We start from the raw sequence: 17,802 nt of genomic DNA, 5'->3' as shown, positions 1-17,802 counted from the left end.
TTGGTAACATACATATGTCTGTATCAGAGTTCCAAAAAACATGTTTTGATGATCCACTTTAGAATGACCCCTGCCTTGTATGAGCAATGGTATGAGCATGAAGGGACACACAATGTTGACGCTCTAGAACATCATCACTGTTCCTCGTCCAGAGTTCTTTTGCTTTATTTCTTGTAGAGAACTGGCAGGAAATCTTGTCATTAGCAGCCACAAACTAGTTTGTTTAACGTCAAACTGAGCACTGATTCTACAGTTATAAAGTAATCATGATTCCTCAGTCATAGTTCCCCTCTCATAACGTTTCTACAATGTGAAAATTAAACATAACATAAAAAACTGATTGAATACAAGTTCCTTTGGCTTTCATTTTTATTTGCAGCACATTTTAGAGTCCATTTGGTCTACATTGATAGTCCTGTGGAAGAGTTGTACTGAGCTAAGCAGAGAGGTTCTGAAGTAGATGTGCAGAAGGCCAGGGAAGCGGTATTGGGGGGGTCTCTGAGCATGACCTTCATTCAAGTTGCTAACATATTTAAAATTCCCATGGTTTAGATGATTAAAATACTGTTTTTGTGTATTTCAGACATATTACCAGACTCCACCTCCTGTGTATTCATTCAGAGAAAAAATGTTCCATAAGTGTATTGTTTACCTATGGGTCCTTTGCAGGTAAGTTATCTCCCCATCCCGCACCTAATATGCATATTGAAGTCTAATATTCACTTTTTATTTATTACTCTGCTGTGGTTTCTGCCTCGTCACTGTACGAAGGAGTGCATCCTCCAAATCCATAAAAGGGAAATCAATTCTAGAATCCCTTAATACTTGGGGTCTAATTACGATGACACCGTTGTGGAATGAAACCACCCGACAATAAGTCAGCAGGTCCAGCCGCTGAATTTGGATGCGACAGCCCATAGGCCAATTTTTCAATAGCAGCTTGTGTGACGGCCGTAAAAGGGCTGCAGCACAAGCTGCAATCGATAATGGATGTTTTCAAACATCCCTGCACCGTATGGCAGGCACCATGGTGCAGAGATACATGGTGCCCTCCCCCCCCAGGCCCCATAGCGGAGGGCCAGTGGTTAAGGGAGCTCATCTAAGGGCCCCCAAAGTCATTTTCCAACAGCCTTTCCATGTCAGAAAGGCCGACATGGAATGCCTGTGGGAAACGGACATCATAATCCCAACGGTGGTGCCTGAGCAGGCAGCATTGCCATTTGGGGATTATCTACCCGATAGACGGCCTGACAGGATCTCCGATCCTGTCAGAGGTGTCGGTCTTTCCTCCAGGCCGCATCGATCTGACATTCCGCATTGTAATGCGGAGTTCGGACTGCTGAGTCCGATGTTGGGTGGATCTCCACCTACAGCCTGTCTGTGGGGATCCGCCCAACTTTATAATCAGGCCCTCAGAGAATATATAAATGTATGTATTTGTAGGGTGAAGATAGCAAAGCTTTTCCATGAAGTACATCCGAATTATGCCTGGTCAAAATAGTAATTTTTTTATTTGTATTTTAGGCACACAGAACAAGAAACTCCTATAAATACATAATGCCATGAAATATATGTATGCACATGTAGTGTACACTGTTGGTACTTCTAGTGTTGCAGAATCAAGATCGATGTGGAGTCGCATGGAAATTATTTTTGCAGGGAAAAAATATGAAATTAGAATCCTAGGCTCATGTATGGCCAGGTATGCCCAACCCGCAACCCAAACATCACCCTTGCAATGTTTACTGCCTTTCAGACCCACATCCCTCTTTCCCTGTGGTTGAATTTCTAGGTCTTTTTGATTGTTCTCAATAAAGCAGTTTGCAAGCATTTTATACCAGTGATTGCCTGAGGGGTACGATACTGAGCTATCTTGCTCCCAAGTTCTGGAATCAATTACCCTTGGATATCCGCCTCTTCACTAACAACCTAGGCTTTAGGAAAAATTTAAAAACTCTGCTTTTCTAAACATGGTCTGTACTACCTCTTTACGCCCGCAGTGCGGAGATACCCCATTTGGGGTGATTTAGGCGCTCTACAAATGATATAAATAAATAAATTCAATGGGGGTTCAGTAGAGGTTCCTTCTTTGAATACTTTGACCCCCTCACCCTATTCCCCCAGTGGGTTTATCGCCCGGACTCTCTAGCAAATTTCTGATGTTTTGACTGGATGCCTCCAGCTTGAAACACCTTCAAATCTATGTCTTACTGTGAAAATTAGAACAGAAAATTAGAGTAACATAAGTAATACAAATCGTCTGTAGCTAATCACTTTAATGAGACGAAAGACCATTTACATCAGTTTTGTTTCCAATTAATTGTGTGGGGGACAAAAGTGATTTATTGTGGAGGATGAAAAATGACTGGACTAATCAACTAAATATTCATGACCAGATGCATTAAATGAAGGACTCAAATCTATAGACTTGTAAAGACTACAGAGGTATTGTAGAAAGACTTGAACAAAAAGTTAGCAATTTGATCACATGCTTTAATGTGGGCTGTGGTCCAGGTAAGAGTAGAATGTTTCTGTAAAAAAAAGAAAGGAAAAAAGATTTCAGCATTTTGCCTATGCCAGTGGTATCCAGGTCAGTTGTAATAAAGTTGCAATGTTTTCCTTGAGTGATGCTAGAAAATCTAGTTTATGCTGTTCATTCATGATGAAGCAGATCCGTTCCTTTGTTAACAGAAACATTACTGATACAGTGAAGTTTTTGTTCTACTGATAAACTGATTTTTTTCCTCAAAATGCATAGAGATGAACAAAACTAACATCACGTTTGTTGAATTAAAAATTATTATAGTGTTTGTGACAGAAAGTGGATGTGAAAATGCAACAAACGAGGTTTTAAATGATCAATTTCTAAGAAGAAAATTCAACACATAAAATTTTTATAGAGCCCTTGGTTACTCCATTTGGAGTGTCAGCACGCTACGGATTCATACACCACGATGGGCTGGGAATATAGAACTATAGCCTACACTTGCATGAAAAACCCATCTTTAACTTTTTATGAGGAAGAGTATTCCTCAGTATGGAGGCCAGGAAACTGAAGGAGCGGCACTCAAGCGTGCTTTTTTTGGTCTCGCCTAGCGATGCAGCGCACGCATTGCTCACTCCTAGGTAGATCTATTGTCTTCGCTTTTGCTTGCAAAGCGAGGGTGGAAGCTCCACCCACACTTCTTATTGGCGCGCCTGCCAAGTCCGTGCTTTCTATTGGGAGGGAAGCATGTTTGGTTCCCTCCCTGTCTTTGTTCGGCATACCTGCCCGGACACGCGATGTGCACATACTGCTTGCGGCGTTTCAACACAGCGCGCGCATGGTGCGCTTTCACTTTCCCTCCCTCGTGCGGACAGGAGATGTGCACGAATATGGTGCGTGCTTGCTGCAAAGGGGTTTGTGCCTTTAGTAAATTTTCACACACACCCTCCGCCTGCCCACACTCGGTGTGAGTCTTCCACAGCTCACCTCAGACAAGCTCCGCTACACTACGGTGGAATTCAGCAGGCAATGCCGCTTTCAATCCTCCAGGGTATGCAGGTCGGGGTTGCTTTGTTCCTATCCACCGGGAGCTTCACAAACAGTATAAAAAGGTAAGGACTTGCATCGCACCCCCTGCCCACAATCTGCTGTCCGTAAATTTTCACCACTTAGACAAAAGCACTTCTCATTTAGCACTCACAGGAATAGCTGTCTCGTCAGACAGAAGCTTAAACCACTTCCAGGTTCGGGCAGAGCACAGGCAGCTGATGCATCTGCGGGGACTACCCCGGGCGCCCTCAAGTTATGGAGTCACTCGGGACAGGGCGGAGCTCGGAGAACGTTTCACATGCATGTGCACTACCCTCACAAGCTGCCACGGAAGGCTCTGTCTGCACAGCTCACCACACCCTGCAAAAGCCTCTGAGTACTTTACATGAAATGCCACCAAACTTTCTGCTAGAGTGCCCCTGTTCTGCGGCATGAACTAGATCACGATAAAAGCTTTCCATTCCAAACACATGACTAAGGGTTTAAAAAACAACATATTGTGGTTTAGCACAAGTTCAGTGAAAGAGCTGTAAGTCACAGTGTAGGTTGCAGGCAAATATTGTTTGGGATCCCAGCAAACAGCACAGAGTTGTTTATCGGAGGGAAATATTTCTAGGACAGATGTGTTTGTTTTCCACCACACTGTGTTTGTGTACACGGTGCCTCTCTGATAACAGCCAGCAAGAGCAGGGGACAGAAATGTCACACCCCACAGCACACTCATGGCTCTGCCTCTCCTCTGTTCAAACAGTGCACTGCAGCTGTACAACACCACCTTCATTTTAGCCTTTGAGCACTATTTACTTTATTGACTTTCTCTTACTGCAGGCACGATGTGTTTGAATGTGAGCAAAGCACATCGTGCCTGCATCATGCAGCCAGGACAATGGCGGCAGGCATTCCAGTGCCGTAGGTCTCCTATTTCTTTTTACAAAGCCCTTCCTACCACGCTTTTGTGGTCTCTCGACTATATAAATAACAGGCAGTACTACTGTCGAACGTGATGGTATTCAATTTGCCAACCTAGGGGAGATGGAAGGCCGAGCTGTCTTTACCAGGATTCCACTTTGGTTTGCATGTCAGTGGCATCGTACAACACGCAGATTCAACTCTGCTTCTCTCCTGCAGTATGTTCATATTGTACCGAGCAATGTTGCCTCTAGAAAGCACCGATAAAATACACCATTCGTGAAATACTCGAAATCTAGAACCGGTATAACAATGACAACTAAAAAAAGTGGCACAATAAAGCACTGGTAGCTTTCGCATGACGTCACTACAAGTGTTCTTTTGATTTACATCATACATATTATGAATTAAATAAAAATGTCTGATCACATATTCAATTGTCAGCTAGCTTCAAAAGCTGACTTCAAGCTGTACTGTAACCACTGTTATTATTTATTCGCGGCGTGCCACAAAAGTATTTTTGCACAGAAGTAACATATTAATTATTTTTAATGGAGTCATTTTAATTTCAACGAATTATGATTGATGAAAGGCCTTTAAGCCACAGATGGAAATGTGCTCTTCGTTACCGAGTGGGGCGTAGAATATTTCGTTTGAAAGCTGCAAGAACTCCAGTAGCATCTTCATAGAATCTACAAATTGTGATAGGGCATTTTTTGTTTTAAGGAGACACATTGATTTTTCACCAGACCCCTTAACTTTGTTAACACAGCCTTCTATTTTAGTTACTTGAAATTCTTTGCACTTTAAGGAAGTGAGCGTGTGGCCTTATCTGTGCCCTTATCTGTGTGTCATGCAACATGTGGCAAACTGAATCTTTTGAAATATCTGAGGTGTCTAATTTTATATCGGTATTTTATCGTCACGTCGCCAATGAATGAAATAGGAAACAAGCATTTGCAATGCAGTAAGTCTTGCATTTACGCAATTTTAAGCTATTGGCATTGTGAATGACAATGTTTTTTATTTATGTTTTAAAAACCAAAACATAAATAAAAGGCATTGTCATTTACAATACCGATAGCTCAAACTTGCGTAAATGCGAGACCTATTGCATTGCAAATGCTTGTTCACTCTTGAACGATCATTAGTACTGCATCAGAAGATCTGAGACTTCTGATAGGGCAGAAGTCCTTAATCAGAGAATAAAAATAGCGGGGCCTTTTCCTTCAAAATGTTGTGGCAAAAGTGTAGAGCTTTAAAAAGCCAATCTCTTCCTCTTCGGGAGTCAGTGAGGCTTAACAAGGAGTTGGCCCATAGAAGAATGTCTGTGAATATTCAATAACAGACGTGCAGCGGCATTCTGCACCCTTTGAAGTTTTCTTAGTGTGCTTTTGGTAGCGCCTAAAGAAAGTACATTGCAGTAGTCTAGTCTTCAAGTAGTCAAGGCATGGACTACAATTTTCCTTGCAGCTTCTGGGAGGAAACCTAAGATCTTCTGTAGCATTTTTAAGATGCCAAAGCAGGTACCGGCAAGACAGGTTATCTGATTATCAAAGGTGAGATTGATGTGAAATCATGCTGAGATTCTTGACTTTCTGTTTAGGAATCGAAACAGGTTCCAATACATCAGGCCACAATGCTGTGGACCAGATAGAGGCTGTTTCCCCACTACCATGAACTTTGTTTTCTCAGCTTTCAACTTGAAGCAACTATGATCCATCTACTCAGCCAGTCCGACCAGACAGGATCTGAAACTAACAACTGAAAAGCCCTCTTCCTGAGTTAGAGTAACAATCAGCTGAGTGTCATTGGCGTATGAAGCCAAAACAATTGATCACATCAGCTAGGTAGCTCATATAGAGATTGAACAGCATTGGGCTCATTACTGAGCCCTGCGGCACCCCCAGCTGCAGTGGAAAAACCTCAGTTGAGAAGGGCTGTTGTACTACCTGGAAGGTACGGTACTGAAGGAAGGAGGCCAGCCATCTCAAAGCTGTACCACTGACACCATTTGACCACAGCCGTTTGAGCAGAAGGCAGTGGGATACGGTATCGAACGCTAAACTTAGGTCCTGCATTATTAGAGCTGCGGTGTTTCCTTCACCTGCAATGAGTGTGACAGACTCGAAGGCTAACAGCAATGCAGATTCCTTGCTGTACTGAGGATTGAAACAAAATTGAGATCTTTGGTCTCCCTATAGTTCATCCACTGTTGATTTATATATTTTTCTGCTACTCTAGAAAAGAGTGGGAGCAGAGAATTAGGTCTGAAATTTCCTGGTTTGGCTGGATGGATTAAGCATGGGTTTTTTCATAAAAGGGACAACCGTGACATGTTTCCTCCTCAGGGGAATCTGACCTTTCGTAAAGCACAGGTTAAGCAGAATATAAAGTCCTAGAAGAATAGCCTCCATGCCCCTCTCCAAAATCATGAGTGAGGCAGGGATTAGTCGGTGCACCTGATTTTACTTTAGGTATCCCAGTTTGTAATACTGTCAGAGATAGCATCCTACATTCTGATGTAGCCCTCCCCAGATTCAGGGGGAGTGAACCAAGATTCCAGACAGACTACTTCACTGATTTCCTTAGGGAATGTAGCATATATATTCGCACTTTCTCAGAGAAGAATTTGGCAATCTGGTTACAGTTGTCCACCGAAGGGACCGTGTGAGCTGAGACAAGCTCTAAGGAGGATAGAGATTTTACTATAGAAAAGATCTTGCACGAGGTGTTCTGGGCCTGCTCAGTTTTTTGAGCTTAGAACTGACCCTGTGAGATTCTGATCCATTTGTGATAGTCCTTCGAAGCCTTATGATAATTAATTCTATCTATAGCACTATAGTTCCTACATCACTGATGCTCGAGCTGTTTGCAGGTCTTTTTAGGTGCCAGCAGTTCTCCATTGAACCATTCAGCCGAGGGTTTAGAGTGTACAACAGTCATTGGTGCGACACCGTCCAATGCCTCGCTGATCCCGTTTTCAAGATGAGCATTAGCTGTATTAGCACAATCACTAAGAATAGGGTGGGTAGTAGTCCGAGCCTACGTAAATGAGGCTGATGTAACCTTGGCACAGTTCCGAGTTTTATTCTGCTGACTTCTGGGCAGAGATGACTGAGGAGAGGACATCATAATCAAGAAAGGAAGGACAAAGTTGTTCAACCATACCACAGGTAGTGGGGAGGCCACACTCACACTAGGGGAATTAGCAAATATAGGATCCAAAATATGTCCAAACCTATGCATCGGAGCATGTACGAATTGGGCAAATTGGAGAGCTTCTAGGTTGTCCGTGAGTGAGGCGGCAATGCAGCAAATAGTAGCCTCAAAATACATTTTTCATATCAATAAATGTTTAAGAAAAAATCAGCAAAGGTTGGGTATGTGCTTGTTTATTAAGCATTAGAGAGTCAGCTGCATTTTAAAGATTCCAGTGAGCTTGAGATTCTAGACATAGCATTACAGGTGCAAAAACGAGCATGAAACCCTTATCTATCTGATTCTGAAAGGGGAGGGTTCCACATTATACTCCTTACCCTTTTGGAATCTAGAAAAATTATACTCCTTACCCTTTCGGAATCTAGAAAAAAAACGTTTCAGGGAGAATTGGCTGTGGTCCATTTCCTTTAAGGCTGCATTATTTATTATTTGTATTTCTTTTATTTAAACATAGTCACAGACATGGTTGTCTGCTGACCCTTTTAGGCCACCATCCCTCTGATGGTGACCAATCGCATGGGGTCATAAATTGCGACCTGCATAATGAATATTTATTTTGAGGTCATTCTGTTACGTGCAATTCAGTGTTTTGTGAACTGACCTATTTGTACATAGCTTGTTTTGAAAAATACAATTATATTTATGCCTGGACGGAGCTCACAGGGTTTCTTTCCACGTAATTTCATAGAGTAACCGAATAACTCAGTGCAATTCCGTGGAGGTCTAAGAACTAGGGGTGCCCTGTGGGCGCCGGTAAACTCTGCCACACCGTGGAGCACCGAGTTTTTGCTAAACATCGCACTCCGAAACGGAGTACGGAGTTGCAAAAAACCAGCGGCAAAGCGGAGTATACCGCCCACGTCAGATTATAGTCGCTAAAAGTCAGTCGGCAATTTGTTACCATATTTTGTAAATTGAATAACAGTACATGAGGCCCTAAATGATTTGAGTCTTGCCAGGAAAGATTTTTTCCATTTTCTCATTCTCTTCAGTTTGGTTCAAAGTCATAATCTGACCATGGATGATGAATGCAAAGATTCCTCATAGTATTTTTCTATTATGGGGTCCACTGGCATTTTTGAGGGATTAGGCAGGATTATATATCCGCATTTTCCTTTCATATCTTTCAGGCTATTGAAGAGCTAATTCTTGCATCACCCGTGGCCACATTCTACATGGCCAATATTTATTATGAACTGTTTTCCTCTGAGGATGCTTGGGACACAATAGTTAGTATGAGCATGTTTTGATGATGATTGCCTCTTTCCAATTATTTAAACCCTCTACCATGATGATACAATGGTTTCGGCATATGACACAGGGAGTTGAAGTTAGCAGAAATGCATGGTTGAGCTCCATGATTCTGCCTGTGTTAGACCCATCTAAAGATCTTGGGTTTTCCTTTTTTCAGCGAGGTTCTTCTTGATCCAAACACTCATTGCAGCTTAACTAGTTTTGTATCCCTTCTAGTAATTGTCCTGTATTCTCTGAAAGTGAAAGATTTGCATTCAAAGTCTGCTCTTTCTGTATCTTCAGTTGCACTCTACTCTGGACTTTTAAGCTGTAAGCAAGTGGTATTTGGATGTGGCATATTGTTTACTGTTAATGTGTTGCCTGAGTTTGAGGCATTCTTGTTGGTTTTTCTGGACTCTAAGGTCTTGAATTTACCAACATGCAGGCTCTTCCTCACATTAAAATGAAGGGATTCCTTTAGGGGTCCTTGAATTTCCCTTCTTCAAATGAGAAATTGGAGAGAAAAAAATTCCTCCTGATGTTGAAACATGAGCCCCGTCCCTCTGCTCTCTGTTCTTGCATTTTACTCTGACTTCCTCGTGTTTTTCAACCTCAAAGTTTTTGCCCTCCAAGAGCACAGCAACCATTTTGAACTGCACATATGAAAGTTCTTCCAGTCTCTTGCCCTTTGTTCAATGATTTGGTCTTTGACTCTGCTTTGACCCCTGCTATCTATATTTGGCATTCCCAGGTCATGCCAGATTATTTGAAGAGGTTCTGTACCTTGCATTTTCTCCTTTGCGACTATTCATGTATAAGCCCTTCAGCAACACCCTTATCTATTTGTCCTGGTCTCTACTTTGGTCTGTCTAGTTGATCCTTTTGGAACAGTAAAACAAGGATACACTATGTACAACATGTTCATAGTTGCTAAAGTAGTGATAAGACCTTTGAATTTCAGAACAACAGAGAGACAAAAAATATATATGCACTTTATATTGTTTTTATATGGCCTGATTGCAATGATTTTAATTAATTGTGCAATACAAATTATCCATCTATGTACAACACTGTTAAACGGGGCGTTCTGGCGCAGGAACGCCTCCTAAAAGTGGCTGAGTGAAATCTACAAGATACTTTTAAGCCCATGCTGCGTCAAAACCCTGCGCCTGCTTGAAGCAGGCGTAAGGATTGATGCAGAATTTAAAAGAGAGGGACCCCGGAGCCTTGCTGGAGCTGCGTCGCGCTTGCAACACAACTCCAGCAATGCGCCACCTTTACGGCACAAATGCGTCACCCATCTGTCCCTTTTTACCTCATGGTACTCCGCATTGTAAATGCGGCGCATCCATGGTGGTGGAGCCCTGACGCACAATAACTGGCGCTTCCCTGCTGATATTCAGTAAATCTGCCCCTAAGTATCTTAGGGAGAAATAACCTTCGACTGACTTCAAAGTATCTGCTTATCTAATAATCCTGTCCTGCCTTACAAATGTCTTGTATGGTCAAATGTTCTAGAAGAGTGGTGGGAGGTCAGGAGAGAGACTCTGCATCCTTGGGGTTCCTAGACAATTATAAACTCATGGATTTTTTTTCATTAAATAAAAAACCTCATAAAGAAGCAGTATGCTGTACTGATGTGACCTGTTGCCAAAGTCTCATTGCAATTTGGATTTAAGTCAATAAATGTAGAACCTTTTACAGCTAATTTAAAGATCATTAAAAGGTATTTCAAAAAGTCCTGTCTTATTTCTCTCCTTGTTATCTCATGTAACATCATTCAGCTCTGTGGCATTTGCTCTGGGAGCACTTACACTCTGGCATGTCATCCTCATCTCTCGGGGCGAGACCAGTATTGAGAGGCATATCAACAAGAAAGAGAAGCAGAGGCTGCAGCAGAAAGGAGAGGTGATTACAAATTACCAGATTTGCCTTTACTAAAAATGAATGCTAGAAAGAACAATTGCACAAATCCGGTTGGGCCACATGATGTAATGTTTTTTCTTCCAGAACAATCTTGTAGTTCTTTTTTGAGCCTTTGATTTAATGTAATCTCATATGATTTGAATGCTTTACGCAAAATACTCTGCAGCTTCACCAACTCCATACTCTCGTTGTTAGTCACTATGGTCCAAAGATTCACAAGCACCGATTGCTTTATGCAGTAGCTCTGCAGAGAGTTGTTGATTTGAGTAAGATATTTAGCTCCTCCGATCCAGTTTATAAATGTAGACCCCCCCTTTGGTTTGCAGCAAATAAGTACTTTGATGAACTTGTGAGTTTGAGGCCGTTCCAAAGTTAATGTTTACACATAAATGATCTTTAACCTTTATAGGGTGAATCAATTTGATAGACTTGTTCTTTTGTGTGATTGGGATTAATAAGTAAAGCGGGTGCAAATATGTGGTATAAACTGGAACAAAATATTTTTTTTTTGTCATGGGAGTAGAGGTTTTTATTCAGCGATATTCTAGCTTACAGTAATGTTGCTTTAAAAAGCTTCCTTTTACAGAGCAATATTCGCATTTACCAAAGAGCAGTCAGGTCGACTGTTCTCCCAAAGATCAAATGTGTGCATTGACTTGGACTTTTTGCTACTAGGGCCTAGCCCTGGTAAAACCACTTGATCTTCAGATAGCAGATTGTCTGGGAATTATAAGACTTGAGGTGTCTGGTGTGTCCATTTCAACACTTCGTCATTTAATATTATCGGTTGACTACACCCTTTATGTTGTAGAGAGGACTTTAAATGTTCACCTGTACTCCACCAGAAAGTGTGCTTCAAATTAGGTGTGTATAAGCTGGTCTGAGTTATGGTACGACACAACAGAGTTTCTATACATAGTTTGTGGAAGAATGTATAGCTTATATTGCAGTAGTCCAATCATGCCAGGACTAGAGAATTTGTAGGAGTGAGTGGTATGATCAGAGTATAGGCAGTTAGGTATTGCCACTGTCTTTATTAGCGCTGAAAAGTAGGTTTGATAGGGATGCAGATTACACTGTGGAATGCACTCATAACTGGGAGCAGAGCCTTATTGTTTGCAGTATACATAAGCCCTGACAAAAACAAACTGTTTCTATCGCCATCTTCTTAACACAGTACATACATTATTATTGAAAAGCATTGGACCAGTCCTTCCTCATTCCGACAGCACTTTAACAACCCCATCACAATGTCCAGATGCTCACTCACTTCCAGTGCTCTGAAATATCTATAAATTGACATGCAGTTCTATATATTAAAATAAATGATACAATGTACATCTCTGTCTTCTTTCTTTGCTTCAGACCTTTTGCCAATGTTTATTTGCCAGGGAGTAGTGCTCTGTTTTAAGCGGGAAGATAAAGTTCTGCCAATTTTAATCTGTCGCCTGATTTTCGGCCTCTCCAGGTCCAATCACACGACCCCCTTGCTTCAGTCCCTCCACTGGCTCCCTGTGAGGGAGAGGGCGCTCTTTAAGTTGGGCTGCACTACCTACCAGGCCAGATCTGGGACCGCCCCCGCCTTCTTGTGCGAAGCTATCTCTCCTTGTATTCCGTCCAGAGAACTTCGCTCTACCCATTTGTCCCTTTTGTCAGTCCCCCGTTTTAGGAAACAGAAGGCCGGGGGGGCCAGATTTGCTGTGCTGGCTCCCTCCTTTTGGAACTCACTTCCACCTTCCCTCAGGATGTCTCCCTCCTATCTGGAGTTTCGCAAGCAACTGAAGACTCTTTTGTTCTCCAGATCTGTCGCAGCTTAGCTCGCTCCCCACTGACCCTCGGCTATCTAGCGCCATGGAACCGGTTCCGGTATAAGAGCGCTTTATAAATATTTTAAAATTCAAATTCAAAAATTCGAAATGTTCATGTCATTCACTGTTTGTTGTTCTGAACATTATAATAACTCATATGTTCGAGGCATATGAGCTGCAGATTACACACTATGCATTGATGGCCACCTAGTGTTGGGCCCGGATGTTTGCAGTTTGTTTTGTTGTTGGACAGTCTCTGGAAGTCACGGGATAGGTGACTTCTTCTTTGGATGATACTGTGCATGGGCATCGGCTCCATCCCCAGATTGTTTTTTTCCGCCACCGGGCTCGGATGTGTTTCCAGCGCTCCGTGTTGGAACCGATTTCCTTCGGCGCGCAATCCTCACCAAGTTACAGAAAAATAGGTTCGAACGCTTTCCCAGTTGACGCTACTCTTCAACACTGAAGATTTCGATTCCGGTCATCGCCGACGGCCTTCGGGCCTAACTAGGCCTCGACTCCAGGTCATGGAAAGGACTCCATTTAAAAAGTGTCCTCAATGTGGGTCGAAGTTTCCCCACACCGACCTTCATGAAGTGTGTAACCTTTGCCTCTCCCCGGAGCACGAGGCCAGAGACTGTTCCGCTTATGCCTCTTTCCGCTCCAAAAAGACTATCCGGGACCGAAGAGCTAGGAGAACAATGGCTCGATCTTCAGCTCCGATTCCGGACGACATCTTTGACAAAGGCGTCGACGTCCCAGAACAACACGACGTCGACAGCAACTCTGAGGCAGAAGATTCAGAAGTCGAGGACATCACCCCAGCGCAGCGGGTCGTAAGTAAGACCGTCGACCCCGACCCTTCCTCGACACACCCAAAGAAGGCCCCGGTCACACCCTCGCCCTCGGGTGCACACCGACACACTGCTTCTAGTGCCCCACCTTTGGGCCCGGCTAAAAAGCTAACTAAGCCTTCGGGCGACTCGGGGTCGAGTCAGCCTGCCCACGGTGCCGGCATATACCTACCGGCACCAAAAAAGACAACGTCATCGGCCACGCCGACATCCAAACCACCGGCACCGAAGCATACCACTACTCCCTCGGCACCGAAACCCTGGTCGGAACCAAGCAAACCCGCTTCGGATTCAAAAAGACCACCGGAACCGAAAAAACCATCGGATCCAAAAAATATACCGGAGCTGAAAAAATCATCGGAGCCGAAAAATTCTATGGAGCCGAAAAAGACTCCTGCTTCTCCGGTTAAAGACCTTGCCAAAAAACCAAAAGAAACCGCTTTGGTGCTGAAACCTCCCTCCGCACCAAAAGATCGGTCTCCTGCAGATGACTTATTGCAGCCAGACCCTGCACAAAAGACTGTAGCTAAAGACCCAATCACTGGGTAGCTAAAATTAGCTTCCAGAAAGGGACCACTGGATACACTAGCACCAACTTCTCATTCAAATTAGAAGGACATGGTTACCTCTCCCTTAAGACTTCCTTCCCCTTCTCCTCCACGTATACCATCACCACCTGCTCCCCTACCACAACATTCCCCTACATCCTCTATCATACCAGACGATGACAATAGGGATGATAGCTCTGATGACATAGGTGCTAACCTAGATGATCCATCTATTCCTCCAGGCCCACCTGACCCTTGGGATGATTATAACACCCCAGACGTCCCAAATGCCCCTCAAGATGACATATACTCCTCAAGGCCTTCCCCACCAGAAGACACTATGGGTTTTGATCCGTTACCACACAGAGCCGCGCAATATCATGGGGTAGATATGCATACAGACCCTATAGACGAAGACTTTTTAATGGATACCTTTGATAATGCACAAAGGTCCTCATCCATGTTACCAATGCTTAAAGAGTGATTAAGCATGCTCCTGAAGTCTTCAAAGACCCAGTCAGAACTCGGGTCATTAACCCTCAAATAGAGAAAAAATATAAAGCTGCCCCTTCAGACCCAGCATATATTAAAGGTCCAGTACCACTAGACTCACTTGTAGTTTCCAATGCACGCAAGAGAGCAAACTCACAAACATCAGGTGAAGCTCCCCCACCAGATAAAGAGTCTAAGCTACTTGACGCATCAGGGAAAAGAACTGCGTCTCAAGCAGCAAACGTGGCGTATTGCCAATACACAAGCATTTTTGGCCAGATATGACAGGGTACTTTATGACGAATTAGAATCACTAATGCAGCACCTCTCTGACAAGTACAAAGAAAGAGCAAATGAGCTTATCCAAGAAGGGAAAAATATTACAAACACCTCTATCCGCTGTGCACTTGACGCAGCAGACACTGCCTCCAGGACAGTTAAAACACCAGTGTTTTATTGCGTAGACATGCCTGGCTACGCATATCAGGGTTCAAACCTGAAATCCAAACTGCTATACTTAATCAACCCTTCGATGAGCAACACTTATTCGGACCAAATGTAGATGAATCACTTGAAAAAATGAAAAAGATACAGATACAGCCAAATCTATGGGAGCCCTGCAGTCGCAGGCTCCCAGACGTTCATTTCGCCGTTCATCTTATCGAGGCGCCACCAGGGGATACTCTTCAGACACACCTTCTACCTCATACAATGCCCCTACACAATCTACCTATAGTAAGGGCTACCAAAGGGGAGGTTACAGGGGTAACAATAACAAAGGCAGATGTAAAAATAACAACTCCCGCTCTGCCTCTACCCCTGCCCAATGACTCCCCTTCCCTTCCCCCGTCCCATTCCACTCCTGTCTGGAGAAGACTACAGCAATACCTTCCAGCTTGGTAAAACATCACATCAGACAGGTGGGTGCTTCAAATAATTCAATCAGGTTACTGTCTAGAACTAACATCCACCCCCCCAAACATACCACCCAAGCAGCGTCCAATGTCCCAATAACATTTAACTGCTCAGACAGGAAGTAATATCCCTCCTGCAGAAAAATGCAATAGAAATAGTCCCAAAGCATCAGCAAAACAAAGGAGTATACTCCCTATATTTTCTAATCCCAAAGAAGGATGGATCTTTAAGACCTATCCTAGACCTCAGACCTCTAAACATTTACATACAGTCGGATCATTTTCATATGGTCACACTCCAACAAGTCCTTCCACTCCTGTTACAAAACGACTTCCTTGTCACTCTAGATCTCAAGAACGCCTACTTCCACATTCCTATTCACACAGCGCACAGAAAATATCTCAGATTTGTGCTAGATGGGCAGCACTACCAGTTCAAAGTGCTCCCATTCGGGGTCACAACAGCGCCAAGGGTGTTTACCAAATGCCTAGCAGTAGTAGCGGCACACTTAAGAAGACAACAGATTCACGTCTTCCCTTACCTAGACGACTGGCTCATAAAAGCCAGCTCATACAGCCAGTGTGTACCACACACTCACGCTACTATTCAACTGCTTCACGATTTGGGATTCACAGTAAATCACACCAAGTCACATCTGCAACCTTCACACATACAACAATATCTCGGCGCTACAATAAACACCCAACTGACACTAGCCTATCCCTCTCCAGCCAGCATAACAAGTGTACAAACTCTCCTAACAAGATTCAAGCTGCAACACTCGCTCCCAACTCGAGTGTTCATGCAGCTCATAGGAATGATGGCATCTTGCATATTTATAGTACCTCACGCAAGACTGCAAATGCGTCCACTTCAAGAGTGCCTAGCACGCCAATGGAATCAGGCTCGTGGTCAATTAACAGACATAGTGTTGGTAGACAGTCGGACTCATCGTTCTCTGCAATGGTGGAGCACCAAAAACCTTTCAAAGGGATGACCGTTCCTAGAGCCAGTTCCTCAGATAGTCTTGACAGCAGACGCATCGCTCTCCGGCTGGGGAGCTCACCTACTGCATCACACCATGCAAGGTAGGTGGACACTGCAACTAAAGTTACTCCACATCAACCACTTGGAGTTACTAGCTGTTTATCTATCCCTAAAAGCATTCCAAAAACAAGTATCAGGCAAAGCTGTCTTAGTCCGCACAGACAATATGACAGCCATGTACTACATAAACAAACAAGGGGGAACACACTCTCTGCAACTCTCCGTTAGCACAGCAGATATGGAGATGGGCTATACCACAAAAAATCTGCCTCTTAGCCCAACACGTTCCAGGAGTACAGAACACCATGGCAGATCTGCTAAGTCGACAGACACAGCAGATCCACGAGGGAACTTTATCCACAAGTTCTTCAACCGTTCTTTCATATGTGGGGACAACCTCAGATAGACCTCTTCGCCACCCACGAAAACTCAAAATGCCCAAACTTCGCCACCAGATATCCACACCCGCTGTCCAAAGGCAATGTGATATGGATGAACTGGTCCGGAAAATTTGCGTACGCTTTTCCTCCTCTCCCACTACTTCCGTTAGTGGTACGCAAGCTACAGCAACATTGCCTAACACTCATTCTAGTTGCCTCAACTTTTTTTTAAAAATATATTTTTATTGCAGAATCAGGAATAAACATATCCATCAGGCCGACCTAGACACCAACGGCACTCGGCATACAATGCGATAGTAACACAATACATAGTTGCCTCAACTTGGGCCAGACAACCGTGGTACACCACGCTGCTGCAACTATCTGTGGTACCACACCAAAAACGAAGCCTATCTCCACGCCTCTTAACACAGAACCATGGAGAGATCAGACACCCCGACCCAGCTCAGCTCAACCTAGCGATCTGGCTCCTGAAGTCATAGCGTTTGGTACCTCAACCTTCTTCCAGAATGCATGAACGTTATTAAAGAAGCCAGACGTCCCACTACTAGAGCATGTTATGCAGCTAAGTGGAAACGATTTGTAATACACCGTCAAAACAACAACATAAATCCTTTAGATGTGTCTATTCAACACATCATAGGCTACCTATTACAACTTCAAAAGTGTAATTTAGCTTACACGTCTATCAGACTACACCTTGCTGCCATTGCAGCATATTTACAAAATAGACAACGTCTATCTCTGTTTAGAGTACCTGCTATAAAAGCTTTCATGGAAGGACTCAAAAGAATAATCCCTCCCAAAAGTCATTTCACCGTTCCATCTAAATCAATCTGTTGAGCTGCCCGTATTTTTCGTGCAGCCACAAAAAGTCCCAGAAAGAGCTCTACACACCTTAGACGACAAAAG

At 43.5% G+C, this 17,802-nt stretch overlaps 1 protein-coding gene across 2 annotated transcripts in view; it reads left to right on the top strand.

The window, feature by feature from the left end:
* Positions 1-17,802, top strand: part of ZDHHC16 (zDHHC palmitoyltransferase 16) — a 203,678-nt gene that overhangs the window by 155,127 nt on the left and 30,749 nt on the right. For both annotated transcript variants that reach the window (XM_078643579.1, XM_078643580.1), the window contains 2 exons: positions 584-669; positions 10,684-10,807. In XM_078643579.1, coding sequence (XP_078499705.1) covers positions 584-669; positions 10,684-10,807 — 210 coding nt within the window. The remainder of the gene's footprint in view (positions 1-583; positions 670-10,683; positions 10,808-17,802) is intronic.

This window comes from Lissotriton helveticus, chromosome 5_1 (genome assembly GCF_964261635.1).
Source record: "Lissotriton helveticus chromosome 5_1, aLisHel1.1, whole genome shotgun sequence".
NCBI classification, from domain to species: domain Eukaryota; kingdom Metazoa; phylum Chordata; class Amphibia; order Caudata; family Salamandridae; genus Lissotriton; species Lissotriton helveticus.
The sequence above is the reverse complement of the archived record's forward strand: the minus strand, read 5'-3'. Positions and strand labels throughout refer to the sequence as shown.